This window comes from Ceratotherium simum, chromosome 25 (genome assembly GCF_057802395.1).
Source record: "Ceratotherium simum simum isolate JZ-2026a chromosome 25, ASM5780239v1, whole genome shotgun sequence".
Lineage (NCBI taxonomy): Eukaryota > Metazoa > Chordata > Mammalia > Perissodactyla > Rhinocerotidae > Ceratotherium > Ceratotherium simum.
Genome location: NC_141924.1, coordinates 2,290,300 through 2,312,240, shown reverse-complemented (window position 1 = coordinate 2,312,240; position 21,941 = coordinate 2,290,300). Strand labels below are relative to the sequence as shown.

The following is a 21,941-nucleotide window of genomic DNA, read 5'->3' as shown; positions in this document are numbered from 1 at the left end:
GCCCCGCAGCCCGCGATGGTGGCCGAGTGGCCGGAGCGGCGTCCGCCGCGGCCCGAGACTTTCTGCTAACCTCCCCGCCCCCGCCCGCCCCTTCCCCGGCGCCCCCCCCTCCCCGGCGCCCCCCCCCCCCGCGCGCTCCCCTCCCCCTGCCCAAAAAGACAGCTCGCCTCCCGGAGCGGCGCCTCCAGTCGCGGCGAGCGCGGCGGTGGCGGCGGATGGAGGGCGCGAGCGGGCGGCCGCGGCGCCTGCACCCGGTGGGGCGCTGATGCGGCGCCTGGACCTTCGCTGCGCGACTTCGGGGGCGTCGGCCGAGTTGGCACTCCGCGATGCAGCTCCTGAAGGCGCTTTGGGCACTCGCAGGGGCCGCGCTCTGCTGCTTCCTCGTCCTGGTGATCCACGCGCAGTTCCTGAAAGAAGGTAATTGTCCCTGGCGCGCGGACCGGTCCCCGGGCGCCGTCCCCCGCGCCCGCTCAGGCTTCCAGCACGTTCCGTCGCCGCCGTGCTCGGTCCGGGCTCGCCGAGCGCCACTGCAGGGCTGGACTGGCCGGCGGCGGACCCTTCCCAGCGCCCGGCCCCGGTGCGGAGCCCGTCGCCCCGTGCCCATCGGGGTTCACGGGCGGCCCGCGGGCCCGGGTGCGGCGCGGGATTCGGGGCGCGGCGGCCTCGATGCCTCTCGCGCCGCCTGGGAGCCCCGGCCCACGCCGAGGAGGCTGCCAGTGCCTGTCCCCTGCCCCGCACGGCTCGTTGGCAGCGGCGCCCGCTCTCTCTCCGCCGGCTCTCGGTAGATGGCACCAGCGCTCCACGCTGGCGGGCCGGGCCAGGGCCGGGCGGGCTGGGGCGGGCGCGGGGCCCGGAACGGGCGGGAGCCCAGGGCGAGGCCTGAGCGCCCGCACCCAGCTCCCCCCTGCCGCCTTCCAGGCCGAGTCTGGGACCCGCGGGCTCCAAAAGCAGGGACTTCGCCGCCGGAGCGCCCAGCTCGGCACCAAGTTCGGCCCCCTTGCTCTCCTCGTGCCTGCTAGAGCGCTGGGTTGGTGGATCCCGTTCCTGGGACTTGGTTGAGGCGCGCATGTTGATGGTCGGACCTTTGCAGCTGAAGGGGTGTCTGGGACGGGGGAGCCGGTCACCAAGGGCCTCTGGGCGGGGCACACACGCTGGTATAGTCGGTGGGCAGCTGAGTACCCCAGGCACTCCTGAAAACTTCCTGGCTCTGGGGCCTGGCTGTCCTGGAGAGCGACCTGGGCACATCCTGGGCTCAGCCTGGCTGGCCCTCATCAAACACGAGAGCGAGGCCCATGGTCGCACCCACTGCCTGTGGCCATCAGGTGCCCTTGCCCTCAGGCACCTTGCCGCCAGGGCCCTCTGGTGCTCCCCTGGCCAGCAGGGAACACCGAGTGCAGGAGGGAGCTGGTGTGGCCTGGTAACGCGGGCAGATCCTCACTAGCTCTGAGTTCCTACAAAGGAAGAGTCTGCAACATTCAGCTGCTTCCTGCCTAATTAACGAGCTGCCGGCTTCCTGGGGAAGCAGGTAGGCGTGGGAGGCCAGCCCCAGGCCGGGTCACCAGCTCCAGTGGCCTGGTGTGCAGTGTCCTCCCGTGATTTTGTGTCCCGGCCCTGAAGGAGAGGCGGCTGTCACAGGGTTTGCTGCAGCCTCAGCCTGCTGCTGAGGGCTCCATGAGTCCTTCCTGAAGTTGGAGGCCGGCCCTCCCCCCACTGGCTTACTGTCCTGCTTTGGGACTGGCTGGTTCTGCGGTGGGTGGGTGGTCTCCTGGGGCTGGCAAGCCCCCAGAGGGCTGTTCTCAGCTGTCCTCTGCCAGGGTCCCCTGGGGCCCTCCAAACGGCTAGGGAGGCCCTGCGTGGCTGGGCCTTGTTCTGGCTGTAAGTTCTTTGCCTTTCCCATGAATCTCTGTTTGAAAAGGAACGGATGTGAAAGTTTCACGAAGGACGAAAGTGCAGGGCCGTGTGGGGCTTTTCCATGGTGAGGGGGATTTCCCCTGATTTTAAAGCCGTGATTTAGTAAGAGGGTAAAGCCGATGGCTGCTCTGATACCATGTGTCCAAATGGTTCCCTTCCCTGCAGCCTGTAGGAACTGACCAGTCCTGTGTCCTTGGAGGGCACTGCCGTCCTCCTGAGGCCCCAAGTCCTAACGGCAGTGTGTTTTGGTCAAGAGGAAAGAGTTTCTGTCTCTTGGATTTGAACAGGCTAGGTGCAGGGCAGGTCGATGTTTAAGTGAATAGTCGTGCTTATAGAGTGGAGCGTTTTTTGTGGATGGGTTATTGAGAGCCCTTCACGGAAGCCTCTGCATTTCCCTTGAAGTGGGCACACGCGGGTCGGCGTTCTGGAGGACGGTGTAGGAATGGGAAGTTGGGTCATGGGCGGGGAGCAGGTGCACTCTGAAGGCTCAGTCTCCTCGGACAGCACTGGGGAGCATGGGTGTTTGCCTGCCAGCCTCCGGGGTTCTTGGAAGTCCTGTTTGTCCACCTGAATTGGCTGTATTTGCTCCATGGGGGCTGGGCACCCTTTGCCCCATCTCTCTGGAAGGTCAGGCCTGGAGCTGCATCCCTGTCCTCTCTGAGCTGCCCCTTCCGGCCCCCGGGGGGGTCAGGAGCCCGGGCAGGCCTTGGGGAGGGAGGTGGGGCCGACCCTGGCTCAAGGGGAGAACCAGGGGCCTTTCCGGCCAGCAGGCTGCAGGCCCCGGTCCACTTTCTTCCAGTGTTGTGCTGGCCAGCGGGAGGTGGGGCACGAGACGGGCGGGCGACAGTTGTGACTTGTTGTCTGCGGGTGAGTGGGAAAGAGCTGTTTAAATAGCCATTTCCATGAATCTGGTTTTTTCAGGGCTGAAGAATGGGGGACACAGGGAGCTGGTTTTCCACACTTCCCCTTTTGTGTGGAGATACAGGTCACCCTGTGGCTAATCCGTCCCCCTCTGGCCAGTCTGCCTTCCAGTGTTTGCAAAGATGAATAGGGCTGTGAACTGAGAGAGAGGCGTATTGTGGTCCCTAATTGCAGCCTTGGCTGGTCCGGTCTTTGTAAGAACAGTCCTGTCGGCCGCGTCGGGCCTGGCCCAGCCAGCCGGAGGGCCAGGGAGAAAGACCCCAGGCATGGCCACGGCATGGGTGGGGGCCCACAGGGGCCTGAGTAGCACCTCCTCTGGCTGGGGATGCCCTGACCCTCCTCTGGAAGCGAAGCCCCTGTCTTTTGCAATGAACACAGTGTGCGAACGCTGTGTGTTTGTGAGCTATAGTCAAAGTGGGGGGCAAGGACAGGGTTCTCGGGACCCTGACAACATACGGCTGCGTAATTAGGGAGCAGGGCGTCTGTGACCGTATGCTGGGGAATCCCTCCTTTCATCTCCTTCATTGTATTTGGTCTCAGAACACGGAGTTGAGCAAACAGCTGGAATGATAAAAATGTCTCCACCTCCCTCTTCCAAAGACTTTCGGATATTTTTCTCCCAGTATCTCAATCACTCCACAGATTACAGCGCTGCACAGATTAGGGGCTTTCCTCTGGATGCTTAATGCACAGGAAGAATGAAGAAATGCTGCAAAGAAGCTGAGCTGACCCCCAGCCGGGCCCGGCCACCTGGGGCTTTGGGACTAGAAGGAGGCACAGGCAGGCCAGGGCGTCACCGGGCCCGCTCTCCTCTCTGAATTGAAGGGAGGACCCGGCGCTTTTTCCTGTGGATGGGGATTTGGGGTTTAAATCTGTCTAAACCCTTTTGGTGGCAGGGGATTTCGAGAGATGGGGGAGCGTGCTCTTACAGCCTCTGTGGCAGGTTCCTGTGGAGAATCGGGAGATCAGCGTGTGCGTCCAGGCGCCCTTGCTGCGGGCCGGCCTTGTTTCCAGAGGTCCTTTCTGAATTTGACAGCTGCTCCGAGGGCAGACTAGTGATGGGGTAAACAGGATTCAACTTTCGTTTATTGAGTTTATTGAGTTATTCTGGAAACGGAGTGTAATTATGCGGACCCGTGGCTGGTGAGGGGCGCGCTTAATCTTATACAGTCCCTTCATGGCCTTCTGTTAATTGTCGAGGCTTTGTGTGCTGATCATTAATCGCTGTGGTCTTCACAAGATCGGCAGCTGACGCAGAGAGTTAATATGTCTGTTATATCCGCCAGTTTATTTTTCATAAGTGGACAGAGGACTGAGCACTGGCACACAGTTCCCTGGCACCCAGGAGTCCGTCAGAAATGTTTGTAGAATCAGAAAGTCACCCCAGTTATAACTTGTGCACGTGTCCCGGAGGCACAGGTGGGAGGGGGCTTGCGTGCGGCCCACTGCGGGGTGGTGAGGGCTCAGTGGGCCCTGTGTGAGGTTTCCCAGAGTGGGGGCTTCCTGAGCCCCAGACTGTGCCCAGCCCCATTCTCAGAGACTGTGATAACACAGGAGTGGGGGGACCAAACGCTTGGGGTGTGTGTGTCCAGGTGAAGAGAGGGTTCCAGAAGCCCTGTGTTCTAGACGCTCACGGCCCCTTGTGTCGGTAACCCCCACTCCAACTTCACCGCTGGGCTGCGGGGCTCCCAGCCTGGGCCTGGCCGCTGCTTTCTCCCTGAGCTTCTGGGCTGCGTGGGGAGGGACCGACCACTGGGGTGCCTCCCCCAAACCCCGGCTGACTCTTTGAAAGGCCTGGTAAGTGTGAATGGCTGCCAGGAGGGGCAGGATTGAAAAGGCGTTAAAAATAACTGGCTCCTTTATCATCATTTACTATCTTTCTTGTGTGACAAAGAATCTAAATAAAACCCACACTCACGGTAATGGGAGTCTCATCCGGTGAGTGCCTGACAGCTGTGGAAGTTAGAACATGAAAGGACTCGTAATGGAGGCGACTCTTCAGAAGAGACAGGCTCACCAGCCCCTCACCAGCCTCGCGGGGCAGGGGACATCCATGATCCTGAGGTCCCCGAGGAGGCCGGGGCCCCGCCTGGGCCCGCGGAGCCTGTGTCTGGGGCCACGCTCAACATGCGTGCTCCGGACGGCCAGGACTTAGGCTGACTCCCCACTCGCATCACTGGAAGCTCATCTGTCGCCCACCTCGCTTCCATCCCAAAAATGGCGTGTGAGAGCCGCACTGGGGACCGGTCTAAGTACCCACTCAGTGGTCAGCACATCAGAGTTTTTGCCCTTTTCTAGGGACATAGTGCTGTGCAGGGGGTACCAGGAGCAGAAGGGCAGTAGGCACCAGGTCCCGTCGCCTGGTGGAGTGCTGGATGTGGCCTGGAGAAGGCGGGGGCACGGTGTATCTCGGGCAGTGGTGTGCTCCTGAGTTTTTCTATGTGTGTGTGTACGCACACGTATGGTTGTATTAATTAAATACTCTCTCATGCTTCTATAGTTATATATGACCTACTCAGGCATATGAAATACATGAATGCATTGTGAACTTGATTTAAAATACGGCGGCCTAACGAGGGAGCAGAGGGCCTGGGTGATGGTGCGCTGGGAGTGGGCAGAGGGAAGCCGCCCTTTATCTCCATAGTTACTTGTAAATATACACACGGAACGTATGAAGTGTCTTGTAGTATGAGCATACGTAAAATCCACGCTGTAAGAAACGTGGTTATGTCTCCACGTGTGCCGTGCGGCTGCTGTCCACGCAACGTGAGTGGATCCGGGATTCCTCTGAGATGAACTTCAGTGACCCTGTCGTCTCTGGCCTGCCCCAGTGGGGACCAGCCTGCCCTCATGGGAGTTCTTCCTTTAACCCAGACTCCATCTGTCAGTGGACCAAGCCTCTCTCAGGAGATGTGGCACAGCTGGCCCCCTCCTGTCTCTCTCTCACACACACACTCATGCATAGCTATACACACACAGACACACATGCACACACATATGTGCTCACGTGGACATACACGCATGCACACGCCTGGGTGCCTGCAGCCAGGAGGAGGCACAGAGTGAGGCCCCCACGTCCTGTTCTCTGACCCTGCTGTTGAGGCCCTTGTACCGGACACCACGCAGGGCTGGGCTTCTCCATAAGCTTCTGCTCACCCAGAGCAGCCACGTGCTGTCCTGTGGAAGGGCAGGCATAGCACGTGAAGCAAGCGAGGCCCAGTGAGGTCAAAGGACGGGCCCAGGTCACAGAGGTCAGCAGGACATATTCCAACACACAGTCTCATTTTTTCTTTTTCTCTGTGTGGATCTCGAGGCAGTTCGGCAACATGGGAGCCGACCAGGCTCATTGCACACTCACCTCTCCTCACACATTCCAGATACCTGCCTTGCAGATCTTGTGCTTGGCTCCTGGTTCACACGTGTTTGTGCAAATGGCTTTTGGGATTAGGAAACCAGATTGAAATGTGATGTCAGTCAAGCCACTGGCAACTTCAGTCTCTTCCTCAGCAGGATGGAAACTATAATAGAAGCTGAAGCTTAGGCTGACCGTGGGGAGGGAGTACTTGACAGGTGGGCCTCTAGCCCTGTGCTGGGCACCTCGCAGCTGTGACTTTCTCTCAGGTAGGGGTTGAGGAGCCAACACACGGAGGCAGATGATCCCGCGGTTATGTCGGGCAGACTGGGTGGTGCTTGGGATGGTGGGGGCGGCCTCTGGGTGAACGGGGCAGACACCCAGTCCACACTTGCTTAGCAGAAGAGGACGTTAGCTGGTCTCCTCAGATGCAGTCGCCTCCAGGTGCTCACACCATTGTGTCTGGGTCCACCTCCCACGCCCTGCCCCTCTGAGACCTGGCTGCCTTTTCCAGCTGACTCTCGGCCTGGGAGGCCTCATCTGTGGCTGCCAGCAGTTTCCGGGACTCTGGGTCCTGGCACCAGGGAGTCCAGGGGAAAGGGCAGGGCCCCTGTCCCTCCCTCCCCAGGGCTCTGACTGCTGGCCCGTGCCCTCCCTGAAGGACTGACGGGCCCTCCAGGACCGACTCTGCAGAGAGAGGAACCCAGGACCAGCAGAAGGGGGAAGGGTAGCCGAGGGCGGGGGGCAAACTGCTCTGGGACCTCGCCAGACCGAGGGTCGGAGCAAGTTCCTAGAGGAGTGGGTCAGGAAAGCTGGAAGCAGGCATGGCCTGGGGTAGCCAGGGGACCGCTGGGTGTTTGGAGGCCTGCTCTCCCGGTGGAGGCCCTGGTCTCTGAGTGGACCTGGTGAGACAGTTGTGGGGAAGCCGGAGTCCACCTGCTCCTTCTGGCTGTTACTTTGTTGCTGGGAGACGGCCAGTGCCAGCGTCAAAGCCGCGGATGCTGTGGACTAGGTGGCCCAGGGCTGCTGGCAGGGAGGGCGGTTCCGGGCTGTCTGCCCGAGCTGGGCACCGAGGGGCTGGGAGGAGGGAGGACCTTGCTCTCGGCCCACCCTGTTGCCCAGCAGTGCCTGGTGGAAGTGCGAGTCCAGCCCCCTCCTTCCAGGTGTGGGCGTGTGTTTGTGGGGCCGATGGGCTGGGCGCTGGAAGCGGGGCGCCTCTCTGGAGAGGGAGGAAGGGAGGAGGATGGCCGTCTCCCTAGGAAAGCTGGCTTCCCTGGATCCTTCCGCTTCCCGCCTGTCCACACTGCCTGCAGGGTGATTCTGCCAGGGGCTGTCCGGCGCTGTCTAGACAAGCCCAGGGCAGGAGTAGGGGCCCATTGGCTCGGTGTCCCTGCCATGTGGCGTCTTTGAGGCCGCCCGCCCAGCCTGCACAGTGCCCACGGCAATTGACAGGCCTCCCTCGAGCAGGGGACCCCTCTGTACAACGGTTTTGCAGCTGTGGCCCAGGCTGTGATGCACGGGGTACCCGGGGTGCACCTCCTCAGTTCTCACGGTCACCCCTCATGGGGCTGGTGGCCAGAGCTGATCGAAGGGATCCCCTCCCCTTCACGTGTTCATGGTAACGTGTGTTTATTGGTTTGATTTTCCGCTGCCTGGTGGCGTGTGCAAATTACTTTTTATTCTCTTCGCCTAATTCTCCTTAGCAGGAGGAGGCTGGTTCTGCCAGGTGAGTGCACCGTGTAGATTGGCGGGTCTCCTTCCTCCCGAATTTGATGCGACCTTTCGTGTAAAGACTGATGGGTGGTCCCTGTGGCTGAGGCGCCACGGGCACGCGGGTTCCTGGAGCGGGAGAGTCTACCGGGCAACTGGACTTGCCTCTCCAGCCGTCCGAGTGGGCGGGGGACCTGGACTGGCTGGTTCTCAGCCCCCCGCAGCACCTGTGCTTTGCAGTGGAAGGAAAAGCCGCCTTACTGGCCGCTCCGGGAAGAGCCATGTCCCGAGGATGCCCAGGTGTGGGCACAGGTGGGCGTCTGGGGGAACCTGCTCCAGCGCCGAGAAGCTGGCAGCCACCGGTTTCACCTTCACTGAGTTTTCTTGTGCCAAGCTGCATTGGTTCCTAACGAGGGCTCCTGTGGGGGTGGTCCCATGTGACTGTGACGGGGCGTCCTGAGAGCCAGCAGGCTGCCTGAGGTGGGGGCAGTGGGGGGAAATCTCTCCGGGAGGTGACTGATCTCGAGTGTGCCTTGGGGATCAGCATGCGCCTTAGGGTGAGGGGAGAGGGTCACCCGGCAGAGGGGAACCTGTGGGGCCTGAGCCCTTGGCGGGGGATCTTGGGGCAGAGATGAGCTTGGTGGGGTGACTGCAGGACGGTTCTCAACTGTCACCTCGTGTGGTTCTCGTCCCCCCTGCGAGAAGGCTGTGGTTGTTTCATGACTTTACCATTGAGGAAACTCGGGTACAAAAGATACAGGATGTTGGCTGAGGCCCCAGGGCCAGGAACCTGAAGACGGGGTGTTGAGCCACCCTCCGCTGAGCTTGCTTCCGAGGAGGGCCCCAGCTACACATCCTAGAAAGCCAAGCCAAGATATCGGGGTGTCCCCGCAGGAAGGGGCCCATGGGAGGTCTCAGGCAGGGTGGACGCCATCCTTAAAGTTGACCATCAGCCCCTTCCTGTGCCCGTACCCTTCACTGGACTCAGTGAGACCCCAGGGACTGAACTGTGAGCTCTGGGTCCAGCGGCTGGTTCCGGGCGCTGGTCTCCTGGTCTGACAGCGGGTCTTGCAGTGGGGACCGAGGCTGGAGGTGCCGAGGGCGGCTCTCTCTGCCCTACCCCCTGCCTCCGAGGCCCCCTGGCTCAGGCAGGGAGGATGGTTCTGGAAGGCTCCAGGTTCGGGTGGGTGCCCTGTCTTCTGGAACCTGCTGGAAACTCAACCCCAGACAGCACATATCCACCCTCGGCCCCGTGCATGTTTAGAGGAGGTCATGCAGCCTTTAAAATGCACGCTCTTTTCAAAATCGGCTTCTACCCGGAGAAGGAGGATTTAATCAGCTAATTACCTTTCTTCTTCTCCGATTACAGACACAGCGGGGCAGGCCCTCCGATTTGCTCCACTGAGAGAGGAGCCCAGACCTCACTTATAAATAACTCTGTGCTTTGCACAACCGTACAATCCGTCTTCAGCCCTCTGTCCCCGGGAGCGTCTGCACGGCAACAGCGCCCCACTTCCAGGGCCGGTTGCCCTAGTGACAACTTTGATAGACAAGCTGGCTGCAGCTAAGCGTGCACATATTGAGCACCCGCTGTATGCCAGGCGCGGCCGTGTTGGGGGAGCTGGTGGATCAGCGGGATCATATATGTGAAGAGGCAGAGCAGGAGCTAGCATGTGCACACTTGTGAGAAATGTACAGCTGTAGGGGATGGGTGAGGGCCCCTGAAACAGGTCCACCCTGGAACCTGTGGATGGAGCCTTATTTGGAAACAGGGTCTTTGCAGATGAGATCATCCTGGATTAAAGTCCACCCTAGATCCAGTGACAAGAATCCTTACAAGAGAAGAGACATGGGGAGAAGGCCATGTGAAGACAGAGGCAGAGGCTGGAGTGATGCGGCCACAAGCCAAGGGACTCCTGGAGCCCCAGAAGCTGGAAGAGGCAGGAAGCGTCCTCCTCTAGAGCCTCCAGAGAGAGTGCGGCCCTGCGACAACTTGATCTCGGACTCTGGCCTCCAGGACTGTGGGAGAATGAGTTTCTGTTGTTTTAAGCCACAGGTTTGTGGTCATTTGTTATGGCCACCCCAGGACACTGATGGGACCAGCACAAATGGCAGAGGGAGCATACGCCAGGAGGAGTCCAGCCACCTGTGCCTGGGTCTCCGGGAAGCACGCTCACGGGAGGGGCTGGCTCACTCGTCCCCCACCATCTGTCACAAGGAGGGGCTGGCGGGGTGGGCGCGCCATCAGTGGTTGCCTGTCGGGGAGTTTGGACCCACGGCCTTGAAGACCTTCAGTTGAAGGTTGAGGCAGAAGCCGGTTTCCCCAGGAGGTGGGGTTGGGGTGGGCAGCCCGGAAATTCGTAGCGTGCCTCCATCCATAAATTCAGCATCTCCCAAAGCGAGGACACGCACCGCTGTTGGTGTACAAGATGGCTTTATGCGGGGCAGGGACGGGCATTTTTCATCTTAATAGCTGTGTATTTGTTTTTATGGTTACCTTCTATTTATGGCAATGACGCCGGCTTCCTATTTACAGGGGGATGAAGAGTTTCCTTTTAGCAGTGAAGTGATTTGTGGGTGTGGTGACAACACGTTGCTGGGTGAACACCGTTTACTGAGCACCTAACTGGGCACCCGGTGCAGAGAGTCGGCTGAGCCAAGGAGCAGTGGACAGCGAGGCGGTGGGCGATGGGTCTGAGACTGCGCGGGCAGCGAGAGCTCAGGGGAGTTCTGCAGGCACGTGGGGGTCACTGCAGGCCTGTGCTCGAGGATTGTGGTCAGGCCGCAGCGGGTGTCTGGCCAGCTGAGGATGAAGAGGCCCTCAGATGAGAGACATGGACTCCATGGTGGACATCGGAATGGAGAAGTGGGTGTATTAGCTTCTTGAGGGTGCCTTCACAAAGGACCACGGACGGGGGCAACAGACATCTCACATCTCCTAAGTGTGGAGGGCAGAAGCCCAGACCAAGATGTCGGCAGGCTTGCTTCCTTCTGGAGGCTCTTGGTCCTTCCAGGCCTCTCTCCTGCTCCTGGAGGTTCCTGGCAGACCCTGGCATTCCTTGGCTTGTGCTGCATCACTCCAGTCTCTGCGTGTTGTCGCACGGCCGTGTTCTCTCCCTGTCTCAAATCTCCCTCCCCTCTCTCTTACACAGACACTGGTCATTGGATTCAGGGCCCACCCAGATCCAGGATGATCTCGTCTCGAGATCCTTAATTATATCTGTAAGGACACTTATTCCAAATGAGGCCACATTCTGAGGGTCTGGGTTGACCTATCTTTGGGGGGCCACAGCTCACTACATGGCGGGTAGAAGAGAGTAGAGAATGCACCCCCGTGCCTGCACGCTGACACCATCACTCAGAGGACCTCGTCTTGCAGATCTTAGAGCAACAAGCTCCAGCCCTTCGGTCCAGGTCTCCCCTTTGTTTTGGGGTTCTTTTGGTGGCTCAGTGCAGTTTGTAGGAGAGTGGGCTGGTGGAGCAGCGGCTCTCCAGCTCGTGGACCCAGCCGCTCCTTGCTGGAAGGGGCAGTCCCAGGGAGGCCCCTGAAACCTGCATTTGGGGGTCCCGGTGACTTTCTGGGTGTGTACCCACCCGGGGGCCTGCTATCTGGGGGCCGAGCTGACCACCTGGGCCCAGGACAGTGCCTCTGGGAGTCGGACAGCATGTGTCCATCTAAAAGTTAATTTTTCTTTTCTTTCTTTCTTTCTTTTTTTTAAAGAAAATTGTGAAAACCAGTTTGACATTTGTGCCTGGCCTCCCTCAAGGGATTTTTGATTCCAATTGGAACAGGCTGCTGCCAGTTTGCCAGTTAGCTGGTATGTTGTTAACATTGTGTTTCCAGTGTTTGTTTTTCTTATTCCTGGTCCATCCTTAATGCCTCACCTCACGTTAGCTGATCCCCGCGCGTTTCTCTTTTCCATTACGCGTGTGGCTTGGTGATGAGAGCAATATGCAAAGTTCTGTGTCGTGAGTTATTTTCCCATTGTCGCTGGGAGGGTCTGAGCAGGAGGGGATGGTGCCTGCTTTCCATAAGGAATCTTCTAGAATGGAAGGTGTTTTCTCTTGGGTGGGAAGCGCTGTTACAGCTAGAGGTTTGGGGAGCAGGTGAGGGGTCCCCAGGCCCGATCACAGGCTGCCCCCCAGGATCCTGCTCCCCAGTCCTCTCACTCATGTGCATCTGACCCCCAGGGCTGGCGGACCGGATACAGCCACCCACCCAGAGCATGGCTTTTGGTGCCTCAAGCTCTGACCTTGCCATAGGGGAGGGCACGGAGGTGTCTGGAAGGTTCTGACAGGGTCTCACTGTGGAGAGAGGCCTCTTGCTCGTTTCAAGAGGGGACACAGGACGCAGAAGGTGGCCTGGAGGGGTCCAGAAGAGAGAGGACGAGGGCAGGTGTGTGCCTGGGCATTGAGGTCAGAGGCCTAAGGGAACGGACTGAGAGCCACTGGAGGTAGCCTGCTGGGACCGGGGCTGACCCTGTACTGGGCAGAGGGCAGGGGGTGGGCCAGTTGCCTTTCCTCGCCCTTGGCCCGCATGGCATCACCCCGACTTCTGTAATATGGGGAGTCGGTTTCCCTGTGTGCCGGACTCTTGCCTATGTCTCGTAACATTCCCCAGAGGTCGGAGATGAGGGAGGCGAGGCCAAAGGAGGCCAGGGGCTTGGTGAAGCACACGCGGGCTGTGAGCCGTCCCCCAGCAAGTGTATTTCTCCCCAGGCAGATCACCCTGGGCACACCACACTCTCACTGTCTCACAAAGGACATGGTCTCCACGGGAGTGTGGCCAAGACTTGTGCCTTGAGAGCCCTTCAGCCTGGAGAAGTGGCCGGGGGTGTGTGACACTGAGAGTGGTTCAGGGACACCTCAGCGTGTCTGCCTGGACACGGGGTCGGGGGCTCTGCGGGAGGTGGGAGGGGCTCTCCAGTGGGTCTTGCAGGGTCAGGGTCTACTTGGCAGGTCCTGTGGGGTGAGGGGCCCTTGGTGGGTCCTGTGGGGCAAGGATCTACCTGATGGGTTCTGCAGAAGTCTCTTGGTCCACTGGTCTCCTGAGCCTCGCTGTGCACAGAGCCGTGTGCCTACATCCTTCCATGGACCAGTCCATCCCATTCTTGCAGTCACTGAACAGGCCCTCCTCTTCCTAGAGTGACAGTCCTGGGAGCCCGTGGCCTCCCAGGTCTCCTCTTCCTAGTCATGTGACCTTGGGGACTTGTGTTCTCTGTGCCTTGGTTTCCTCCCCTGAACCTGTGGGGTTATGACAACAGGAACCGCACGGTGGTGGTGAGGGGAAGTGAATCAGTCTACAGAGAGAGCTCAGGGCCGCACATGGCCATAGAACACGTGTGTGCGGACGGTGCCGTCCCAGAGGTCTCCTCTTCCTGCCTCCATCCTCTGACTCGGTTGCTGTTTCTCTGTCCTGGGTGGTTCCTCCCGTCTTCCCTCCACACCCCCTTCATTTCTCCCTCTTCCTGTTGATTCACCTCGGGTGCTGAAAGGTGGGTGCTCAGCTGTAGAGGGGGCTCTGGAGGGGGCTCTAGCTTGTCAGAGGGAGGAGCGCCGGTGTTGGGCAAGAGTTCCAGTGTAAATAGGATTTTTTGGAATAGTTAGCAGGAGATGCAGGTGAGGGGGCATTCACGGGGCTTCCCCGATGTCCTGCCTGTGTTTTCTGGGGCTGCTCATGGAAGGTCTCTTAGGAGGGGGGTCTGGCTCGCCGGGTCAGGGCCCTCGGAGTTGGTCCCTTCGTGACATCTGGTCAGTATGCAGAGCCACCAGCCCGAGTCCTGGACCTGGGGGCTTCCTGGGTTTTTGCTGAATGAGGAGGGGGAGTTGACAGGGTGACGGTGTGCTCTGCAGCCACGGGAAGTGAGCCGTCCGTGCAGAACCCAATTAGAAGCCAGAGCGGCCCCAGGGTGGTTGGTCTGCAGACTCTTGTCCACAAACAGTGTCACCTCTGGAATGCCATCGCCCTTTCCCTGGGTGGCTTCTCGTGCACAGGACAGCCTGGACCCACCCTCCCATCACTGGCAGGCTCGCAGATTCTGTTCATAAAAGGAGCCTCAGAACCGGTTAATCCTGGATGCTGGAGATGAAGGTTGCAGAGGCCAAGAAAGCATCTGGTGTGGCCCAACCACTTCATTTTACAGTTGGGGAAACTGAGGCCCGGGGCAGCAGAGTGACTTGCCCAAGGCCACATGGGTCTCAGTTAATGATGTTGGTGGATGTCAGGGGAAATGGTTTTCCAGGCAGGAGGACAGGCGTGGCCAAAGCCTTGCAGTTGGCCAGCTCCCATGCAAAAGGAGGGCCTTCCGTGCTGGCTGTCTGGGCTGGGGGGCCTCTAGAGGTGGACTGATGGGCATGGCTGGGGTTGGGGCGTGGAGTCGTCCAGGGCAGAGCATGGCTAGTTACTAAATTGCAGAGAAACATCCCATCGGCCAAATCCTATCAGTGCCCCAAGTGGCCACGAGGGAGCAGCTGCTCAAACTCGCCCTGTTTTTTCCGGCCCCATTTTGGGCACTGTCCCTCTCTGCTGTGTCCAGGGCAGTGTGCTCTGGGAACTAGGAGCTCGAACACACAGCCCCGTGGATCCTCAAGATCAGCCAGCCCGGGCACTGACCAGCTGTGGCTGTCGCCTCCCGTCCTGGGCCTCCACTTCCCTGTCTGTGAAGTGGAGATAACGACAGCCCGGTGGCTGTTCCCTTGCTTGTCTCACTGCCCTGGCTGACGGTGTGGGGCCCCTCGGGTTCCCGGGAAGGGAGTGGACAGCACACAGCCTGGTGCCTACATCTCATACGCACTCAGTCCACGCCAGTAGTATTTTTAGCTATTTTTGTTATTTTTCCCGTCAGCTCAAGTTCTTTTTTACAGAGCCTTGGTTTCCTAGGAGGCTGATTATGATAAATGCCAGGAAATAAAGCCTCTCGCCCACCACCGTGCCAGGGCCTGCCGACCCTCCCAGGCCCTTGAGGCCATGCTCTCTCCGTCCACGCAGGGATGCGTGTGTCTGCTCTGGAGCTCCAGGACTCACAGGGAGGACACTAGGGGGCGGGGGCTGCTCTTGGCAGGCAGAGCTGTCCCAGCATCGGGGTGCAGCTGGAGTCTGGCCAGGCTGGGGGCTGCAGGCAACCCGGGAAATCCCCCTCTGGGTGTCTGACTCCCCAGGTGGCTGATGAGATGGGATGGGGACCTGAGGGGCCTCGCAGGACGTTCACATGCGGGGAAGCTCTTGGTTCCCAGCACCAGGCATGTGTTGATCTGAATACAAGCCGCTGCCCCGGGACACGGCTCCTCACAGTCCTCAGGGGGGCGCCCGTGTGGATCCCCTGTTCCCATCAGCCCCCCGCTCGTGTCTGAGCACCCCGCCATCTCTCCGTGGGCATCCAGAGAGCTATCTCAGGGGCCAGGCTGCAGCCTGCCATCTCTGGCCTCTGCCGTCTACCACGGACCAGGCGCTCTGTCAGTGTTTTGGGTGGAGGACAGCCCAGGATAGACGGATGGGCAGATGGACCTCTTGGTGTGGGGCTCTGGCCACCGTGCCCACGGAAACCTGCTCCGGCTTGTCACTAAGCCTTGGGATGGCGTTGGCAGGTGGAGCCGAGTTCCCCTCCTGGGCATGTCCCTGTTCTTCCCAGAGGAGCCCTTTGGACGCCCGGCCCCGTGAGCGCACCCTTGGCTCGGCGGGCAGTGCTGCTACGGCGGGGAGCCTTTCCATGTTATCTGTACTGGTGGGCACTGGGCAGGCAGAGCCGCATGTCGGCAAGTCTGGAAGTGTTTCCTTCAGCCCTGTGACCTGGTGGAGAGGTGACCCTGAGCCTTGACTTGGAACGGGGGCCCTGAGCGTACTTCCTAAGCATACTTCCAGCTGTGCGCCCACATCTGCAGCCTTCACTGCCCCACAGTGCAGGGGAGTCCTTTTCACACCTCCTTGGGGGGAAATACAACCCTGAGGTTGTATGAAGGGAGACGGGCTCCAACTTCAGGGCTCCGTGTTCCCAGATGGATTGCCTCCCGGGTTCCCCTGTTCCTCCCGTCCCCGGGGTGGAGGTGCTCACTGTGCTCCCTCGGCTCCAGCTGGGGTGCCAGGAGCCCTGCAGCTGGCCGCGCAGGGGTATTCTGGCAGTGCAGAGAAGGCTGGGGAAATACGTACATTTTGTTGGCCCCATCGGCACGCGACCGCCAACAGTAATAAGATCCTTGCTGGGCGGGGGAGCCAGACACCGCTCCCCCGGCCAAACCCAGCCGAGTGGGGTTCCGTGGGGGCCACTGAGACCATCCCAGGGTGCCGTGGACAGGAAGGGACACATCCGGGGGTGGGTGTTGGGCTCAGTGCCGGTGAAGGTGCCCGCACCTCGTGTGCCTCTGGGGGCCGCAGAAGATCCCGCGTGTGGTTGATTAGCATCGGTGCCGGGCCACAAAACATCGTCGGGCCCTAATCCTTTAAGAACGGAGACCATCTCCAACTACAGCTGAGTTCCAAAGCGAATAAATTAAAATTTCTCGTACATGGTATCTTGTAGCCTTATTAAGTGGTGAGATCATGCAAAAAAAAATCATTAAGTATGATAACTTTTGGTGTGGTTCTTACAGGACATTCGTTATCTCCCATTCTGCTGTGTTTAAGCTTGATTCCAGGGGAATTAGTGGTATTACTGTTTAAATCTTAACTTTTGTGTTAGGAAAGCGTCTTCCAAAGCTTTTGAAATGCATCTTGAAAGCGGTGGCTGTGTTTCACAGGTTTAACAAGAGAGTGAGCACGAGGAATTTCAAAGCTTGCTAATCTGCGGAAATCACGGTCACGGTGCCAGTACGTTTTTTTCATCTAATTAAAAAAAAAAAAAAAGATGTTGTTTTCCTGAAAGTTACTGAGATAAACTTGTTTCAGAGAAGGCGAGGGGAAGTGGAGGAGACAGGGGCTCAGAGGGCCGAGGGTGAGCGTTCCTTCTCGTCCCTGCGGGCCCTGCCGGGCTCTGGACTCCGGGACACGGTCAGGAGTGAGTGGACAGCAGCCTGCCCCCCTCCTTGAGAAGGCACATTCTACATGCTCGTCGACAGATGAGTGGATAACAAAATGTATATCTGTACAATGGAATATTATTCAGCCTCACAAAGGAAGGAAATTCTGACACCTGCTACAACATGCATGAACCTTGAGGACAAATAAGCCAGACACAAAAGGACAAATACTGTATGATTCCACTCCTATGAGGTCTCTAGAGTCGTCAAATTCATAGAGACAGAAAGTAGATGGTGGGGCCAGGGGCTGGAGGAGGGGAAGTCAGTGTTTAACGGGACAGAGTTTCAGTTTGGGAAGATGATCAAGTTCTGGAGATGATGGTGGGGATGGTTGCACAATGGTGTGCATGGACTTAACGCCACCGAACGGTACACTGAGAGATGGTTCAGATGGTAAATATTATGTTGTGTGTATTTTACCACAATAAAAAGAAATAAGACACGTTCTCAGTTGTGCCAAAGGGCAGTGTGTTATCATTATTGAAAGTTATGGGCTTTATTCTTTAGGGCTGTTCTAGGGTTAGAGGAGCCTCAAGCAGATAGTACAGGCACTGCCCTCGTACCCCTCGCACCCCGCCGTGTCCCCCATTACTAACATCTCCCGTTGGTACAGTGCGTCTGTTCCTGTTGGTGAGCCAGTATGGACGTGTCATTCTTAACCAGAGTCCGCAGAGCGGGTGGGGACCCGTCCTGCTGGCGTAGGTTCCATGGCCCTGATGACGTGGAGTGATCTGCGTCCACAGTGTGGCTCATACAGGTTGGTGTCACTGCCCTAAACCCCTCGCTCTCCGTCATCACCTTTCATTTTGACCACATGCATTGACTGGGTGCCGTCCAGGCAGCAGCTCCCGACGCCCTGGGCTCATCAACTCCTCGCTCCACACATGACTGCGGGTTGTTGACCAGTGTGGCCCAGGGGCCAGGAGTCCTGCTCCGGCCTCGGCTCTGATGTGACCTTGGGCAGGTGACCCCTAAAAGCTGCCACGACGGCCACTGTGGTACCTCAGAGACTGAGCGCTAACCCGCTTAGGGACCTGAGCCTGGGCTCCAAGTGTCCTGGCAGGTGCTGGCTGTGCACCCTGGGGTCCTCTGTCGTGGGGACAGGAGGGGACTCGTGGCCACCCCTCTCCTTAGGAGCCAGGCTATGTTTCCATTGCTGGGTTTTGCAATATGTTTTTTTTATGACATTTGACAAGATATAGCTGAGATTCCTGCATATTATTTTAGTTTTTTTCTTCTGAACACCGAAAACTGGGCTAAAGAACCTTTATTTCCCTTGTGAAACACCAACAATGGCCCTGTCTGGCTGGGCAGGGGAGGATGCCGCCTGTGGCCTCCCCTCTGCTTCTCCACCCAGAGTTTCTCACACACCCCCACCTCCCCCCGGGTGCTCCCCCATCGCTGCTACTGTCACGTGGGCGGATGGAGTCCCTGCCGCCCATGGGGTGTCTCTGCCCCCTCTTTGTCCCACTGCTTCACATTTGAGGGGAAACCCACTTCAGGAGCTCAATCAGCATCGATATCCAACGTCTCTGCTCAAAAACTCCTTCCATCCATCATAGCACGTGCCCGGTGAGCCTGGGGTCACTCTCTGCAGCCTCGTCCTCCTTCCTAAAGGCCTCTGTTGGGCGAGTGTCAGCTGACGGCTCCAGTGGAGACTGGCCCAGTGGCTGCCCCCTGGGAGTGTGGACCCCGAGAGGGAGGTGGGCCTGGAGGGCATCTCGGAGGTGGGGACACCAGGGGATGGAGAAGGGCAGGGCCTCCTGGATGGTCAGACCCACAAGGCTCTCACTTGATGAAGTGAGCAGAGGAGTCCCTGGCCCCCATGGGGGGAGACGTGTACCAGTCAGGGCTCCCCTGTCATCGCAGGGGATGCCCTGCGACGTGGCCGCCACCCACTAGCTGAGGTGGCCAGATCTCTCTGCAGACGTTGCCAGATGCTCCCTGTACACCCTCTCCCGGTTGAGAACCTCAGCTTCGGGGACGGGCTGCCCACAGCCCAGAACGCAGCCTGGGTGCCCGCCGGCAGTGGGGGCCCTCTCTGCCTCGGCTACTTTCTGGCTGCAGCCTGGGCTTGGGCTCTGCCTCGGTCGCCTGATTGCCCAGATCTGGGTGGCGCTGTTGTGCCCCACTTCTGCCAGAACTCCAGACTCCAGCAAAAATGAAGCAGCCGTGGACAAACGGGCCTCGGGCCCTCTATACGCTGTCACGGCTGGAACCTCACCCGCGTTAGTGACGATGTGACACCCCTGAGAGCGAGCGGATGAGTAGGGGGCCTTGGGGAGGACGGTGTTCACCTCTGAGCAGCTCCACCCTGCGGGGAGAGCCCAGAGCTGGGGGGCAGGTGAGGGCCGGGTCCTTGACAGCGAGGGGGCCGGCGTGCGGGCTGTGGGGCCCCTAGGGAGGGCGGCAGGCAGGGCGGGGTCCCAGCAGGACCAGCAGGTGGGGTCCAGGGCACCTTCTCTTAGGTTCTGAGTGGAGGCTGCTTGACAGCCCTGGGAGGTGACGGGGCCATTGGCAGCCTTTGTGACCACATTTGTTCTGTCACAGTGGGACATGTCCACTCTTGTTTTTAATCTTTTTAAAATGTGTGTGTGCATGTATGTATATGTGTATTTACATACATAGGTATGCCTTTATGTACATGTCTTTAGTTATGAGATATATGTGTGTGTGTATATATTTGAGTAGGTAACGCCTGTGCATTGCACACAATTCGAAAGGTATAGGTGTGGCCCAGCAATCCATTTCTCCTCCAGCAGCCAACCATCGTCCTTCCAGATGAGAAGGATCTACCCGTATCAGGACCATGAGCACGTGCACACGCACACCCCACATGGTTTGTCTCTCAGCAGTATTTCCTGAAGCTCTTTCTGGCACAGAGCACGGGAAGGGTTCTCGTTCTCTTACACGGTTCTGGAATATTCCCTGGTGTGGGCTTTGATTCCTCACTGCAGGCGCCTCTGCTCTGAGTCTCTTGTTGTCGGGGAATCTGCCGCATGATTGGCTGTGCCCACCGTCGAGTCCCCGTGGGTGGGCGTGCAGCGTACGAGCCCTCGGGGCATCTGTGCTCATACGGCCCCCGTGCAGGGGACCCTGGGGCTCCCTGCAGTGGTGCCCTCACCATGTGAGGCAGAGTGGGAGATCCACTTCCACGTGGGGTCATGATGAGGTGTGAACATGCCCGGGGTGGGGCGTCCCTTGGGCACACAGGAGGATCCCAGCACCTTCAGCTTTCTTCTCACTGTGGGCGGCAGGATGCTGGCCCCATGTGGCACCTGGTCCCATAGGTTGAGGCCCTAAGGACCAGGCACCCGGCACATTCTGTCTGGCACTGTCTGGATGAGGGCTCCTCTGGGGATATGAGCAGGAAGCAGTGCGTTTGGGATGGGATAATTCTCTGAACTCAGTTCAGAGAACATTGTCATTTTAGGCTCTGGGGATAAGAGATGGATTTTGTGATGGTGATGATGATGATGTGATGATGGTGATCATGGTGGTCATGATGGTGATGGTGGTGGTGATGACGATGGTGATGGATGATGATGGTGATGGTCATGATGATGGTGATGGTGATGGTGATGATAATGGTGATGGTAATATTGATGTTGCTGATGGTCATGATGATGATGGTGGTGATGATTATGATGGTCATGATGATAATGGTGGTGGTAATGTTAATGTTGGTGATGTTGATGATTATCATGGTGGTGATGACAATGATGGTGATGATGGTGATGATGATGGTGATGGTGATGATGTGATGGTGGTGATGATGTTGGTGAGGGTGGTGATGATGATGGTGGTGATGGTGGTGATGATGATGGTGGTGATGGTGGTGGTGATGATGATGGTGGTGATGGTGGTGATGATGATGGTGGTGATGATGTTGGTGAGGGTGATGGTGATGGTGGTGATGATGTTGGTAATGGTGATAGTGGTAATAAGAACTATTCTGTCTTAGTGTATTGCGTCCATCATCTCCTTTAGTCCTAAGAGCTTCCATTTTACATGTGAGATATTTGAGGTGTTAAAGGTTAAGTAACTTGCCCAGGGCCCAACACTAGTACCTGGCATACCCCAAATTTGAACTTGAACCTGACTGATTCCAAAATTGAGCCCTGCCTTTCTCACCCCAGGGCACACATTAGAAATGTTTAAAATTTGTTTAGCTGGCCTGAGTGGCAGGAGAGGCTGCCTGAGTATGGAGCCCCGAGGGCTGAGAGGTCAGTGTCTGGACGAGGTTGTCCTGGCCCCAGCCCATGGTGGAGTGGGCAGTGCCAGTCCCGGGCTAAGCGATTGCCCATGAGGTCCGGCCCGGGGAGCCCTGAGTCCCATGTGGCATGGGTTCTGGTTCATGGGCCCTCTGCAGTGTGATAGGGAGGACCTCCCTCCATGGGGACACTCGGCTCTGCATACTGGATGCAGGGAAAAATAGCAGTTAGGGGATGACTCAGCCCATGAGCCCACTGAGTCAGCACAAGGTCAGACCTTGGGGGTACTCGGGGCTCCTGTCCTGCCAGGTGATGCTGGAGCGCCCATCCTAGGGAGCCCCTTTCCACAGTCAGCGATGGGGCCCCTGCTCAGCCTTTGGGGGGCACGGGTGCCCCTTGTACATAAGGCCAGAGCGTGCTTGCACCCAGACATCCCACCTCAGGGAGTTCGTCCTGGGACCCAATGGGAGAGGTAGACCGCGGTCTGAAGAGAAGGTGCCTTGCGAGATTGCTGTGGGAGCAGTTGGTGACCACATCCCTGGGTGACAATTGAGAGGATCCCCTGGCTTTTCCAGAGGAGGAGACCCCTCGGCCACCGAGGAACATGCCAGAAGGAGGGAAGAGTCAGCGACACTTTCAAAACTGAAGAAGAGTGAGTTTACTCTGCACATACCATGATCCTGGCATTACTCCACATATCTGTATGTGAATAAATGTGGATATTTACAGGGAGACACACAAAGAGATGAAATGCTGAAATGACTGTGTGCTCATGAAAAGTTCATCGTGGCACCTTACCTGAGTGGTGCAATTATCCATGACAT

The 21,941-nt window shown here is 58.4% G+C and overlaps 1 protein-coding gene across 3 annotated transcripts in view; it reads left to right on the top strand.

Annotated features, from left to right (window-relative positions):
• The window catches only part of TAFA5 (TAFA chemokine like family member 5), a 266,659-nt gene that overhangs the window by 92,144 nt on the left and 152,574 nt on the right, over positions 1–21,941 (top strand). The window contains exon 1 of one of the 3 annotated variants that reach the window (XM_014793299.2): positions 161–417. The exons of the other annotated variants lie outside the window; for them this stretch is intronic. Within the exon in view, the coding sequence (XP_014648785.1) occupies positions 327–417 (91 nt within the window). The 5' untranslated portion in view covers positions 161–326. Of the gene's footprint in view, positions 1–160; positions 418–21,941 lie in introns of those variants that run through there. 3 annotated transcript variants of the gene reach the window in all.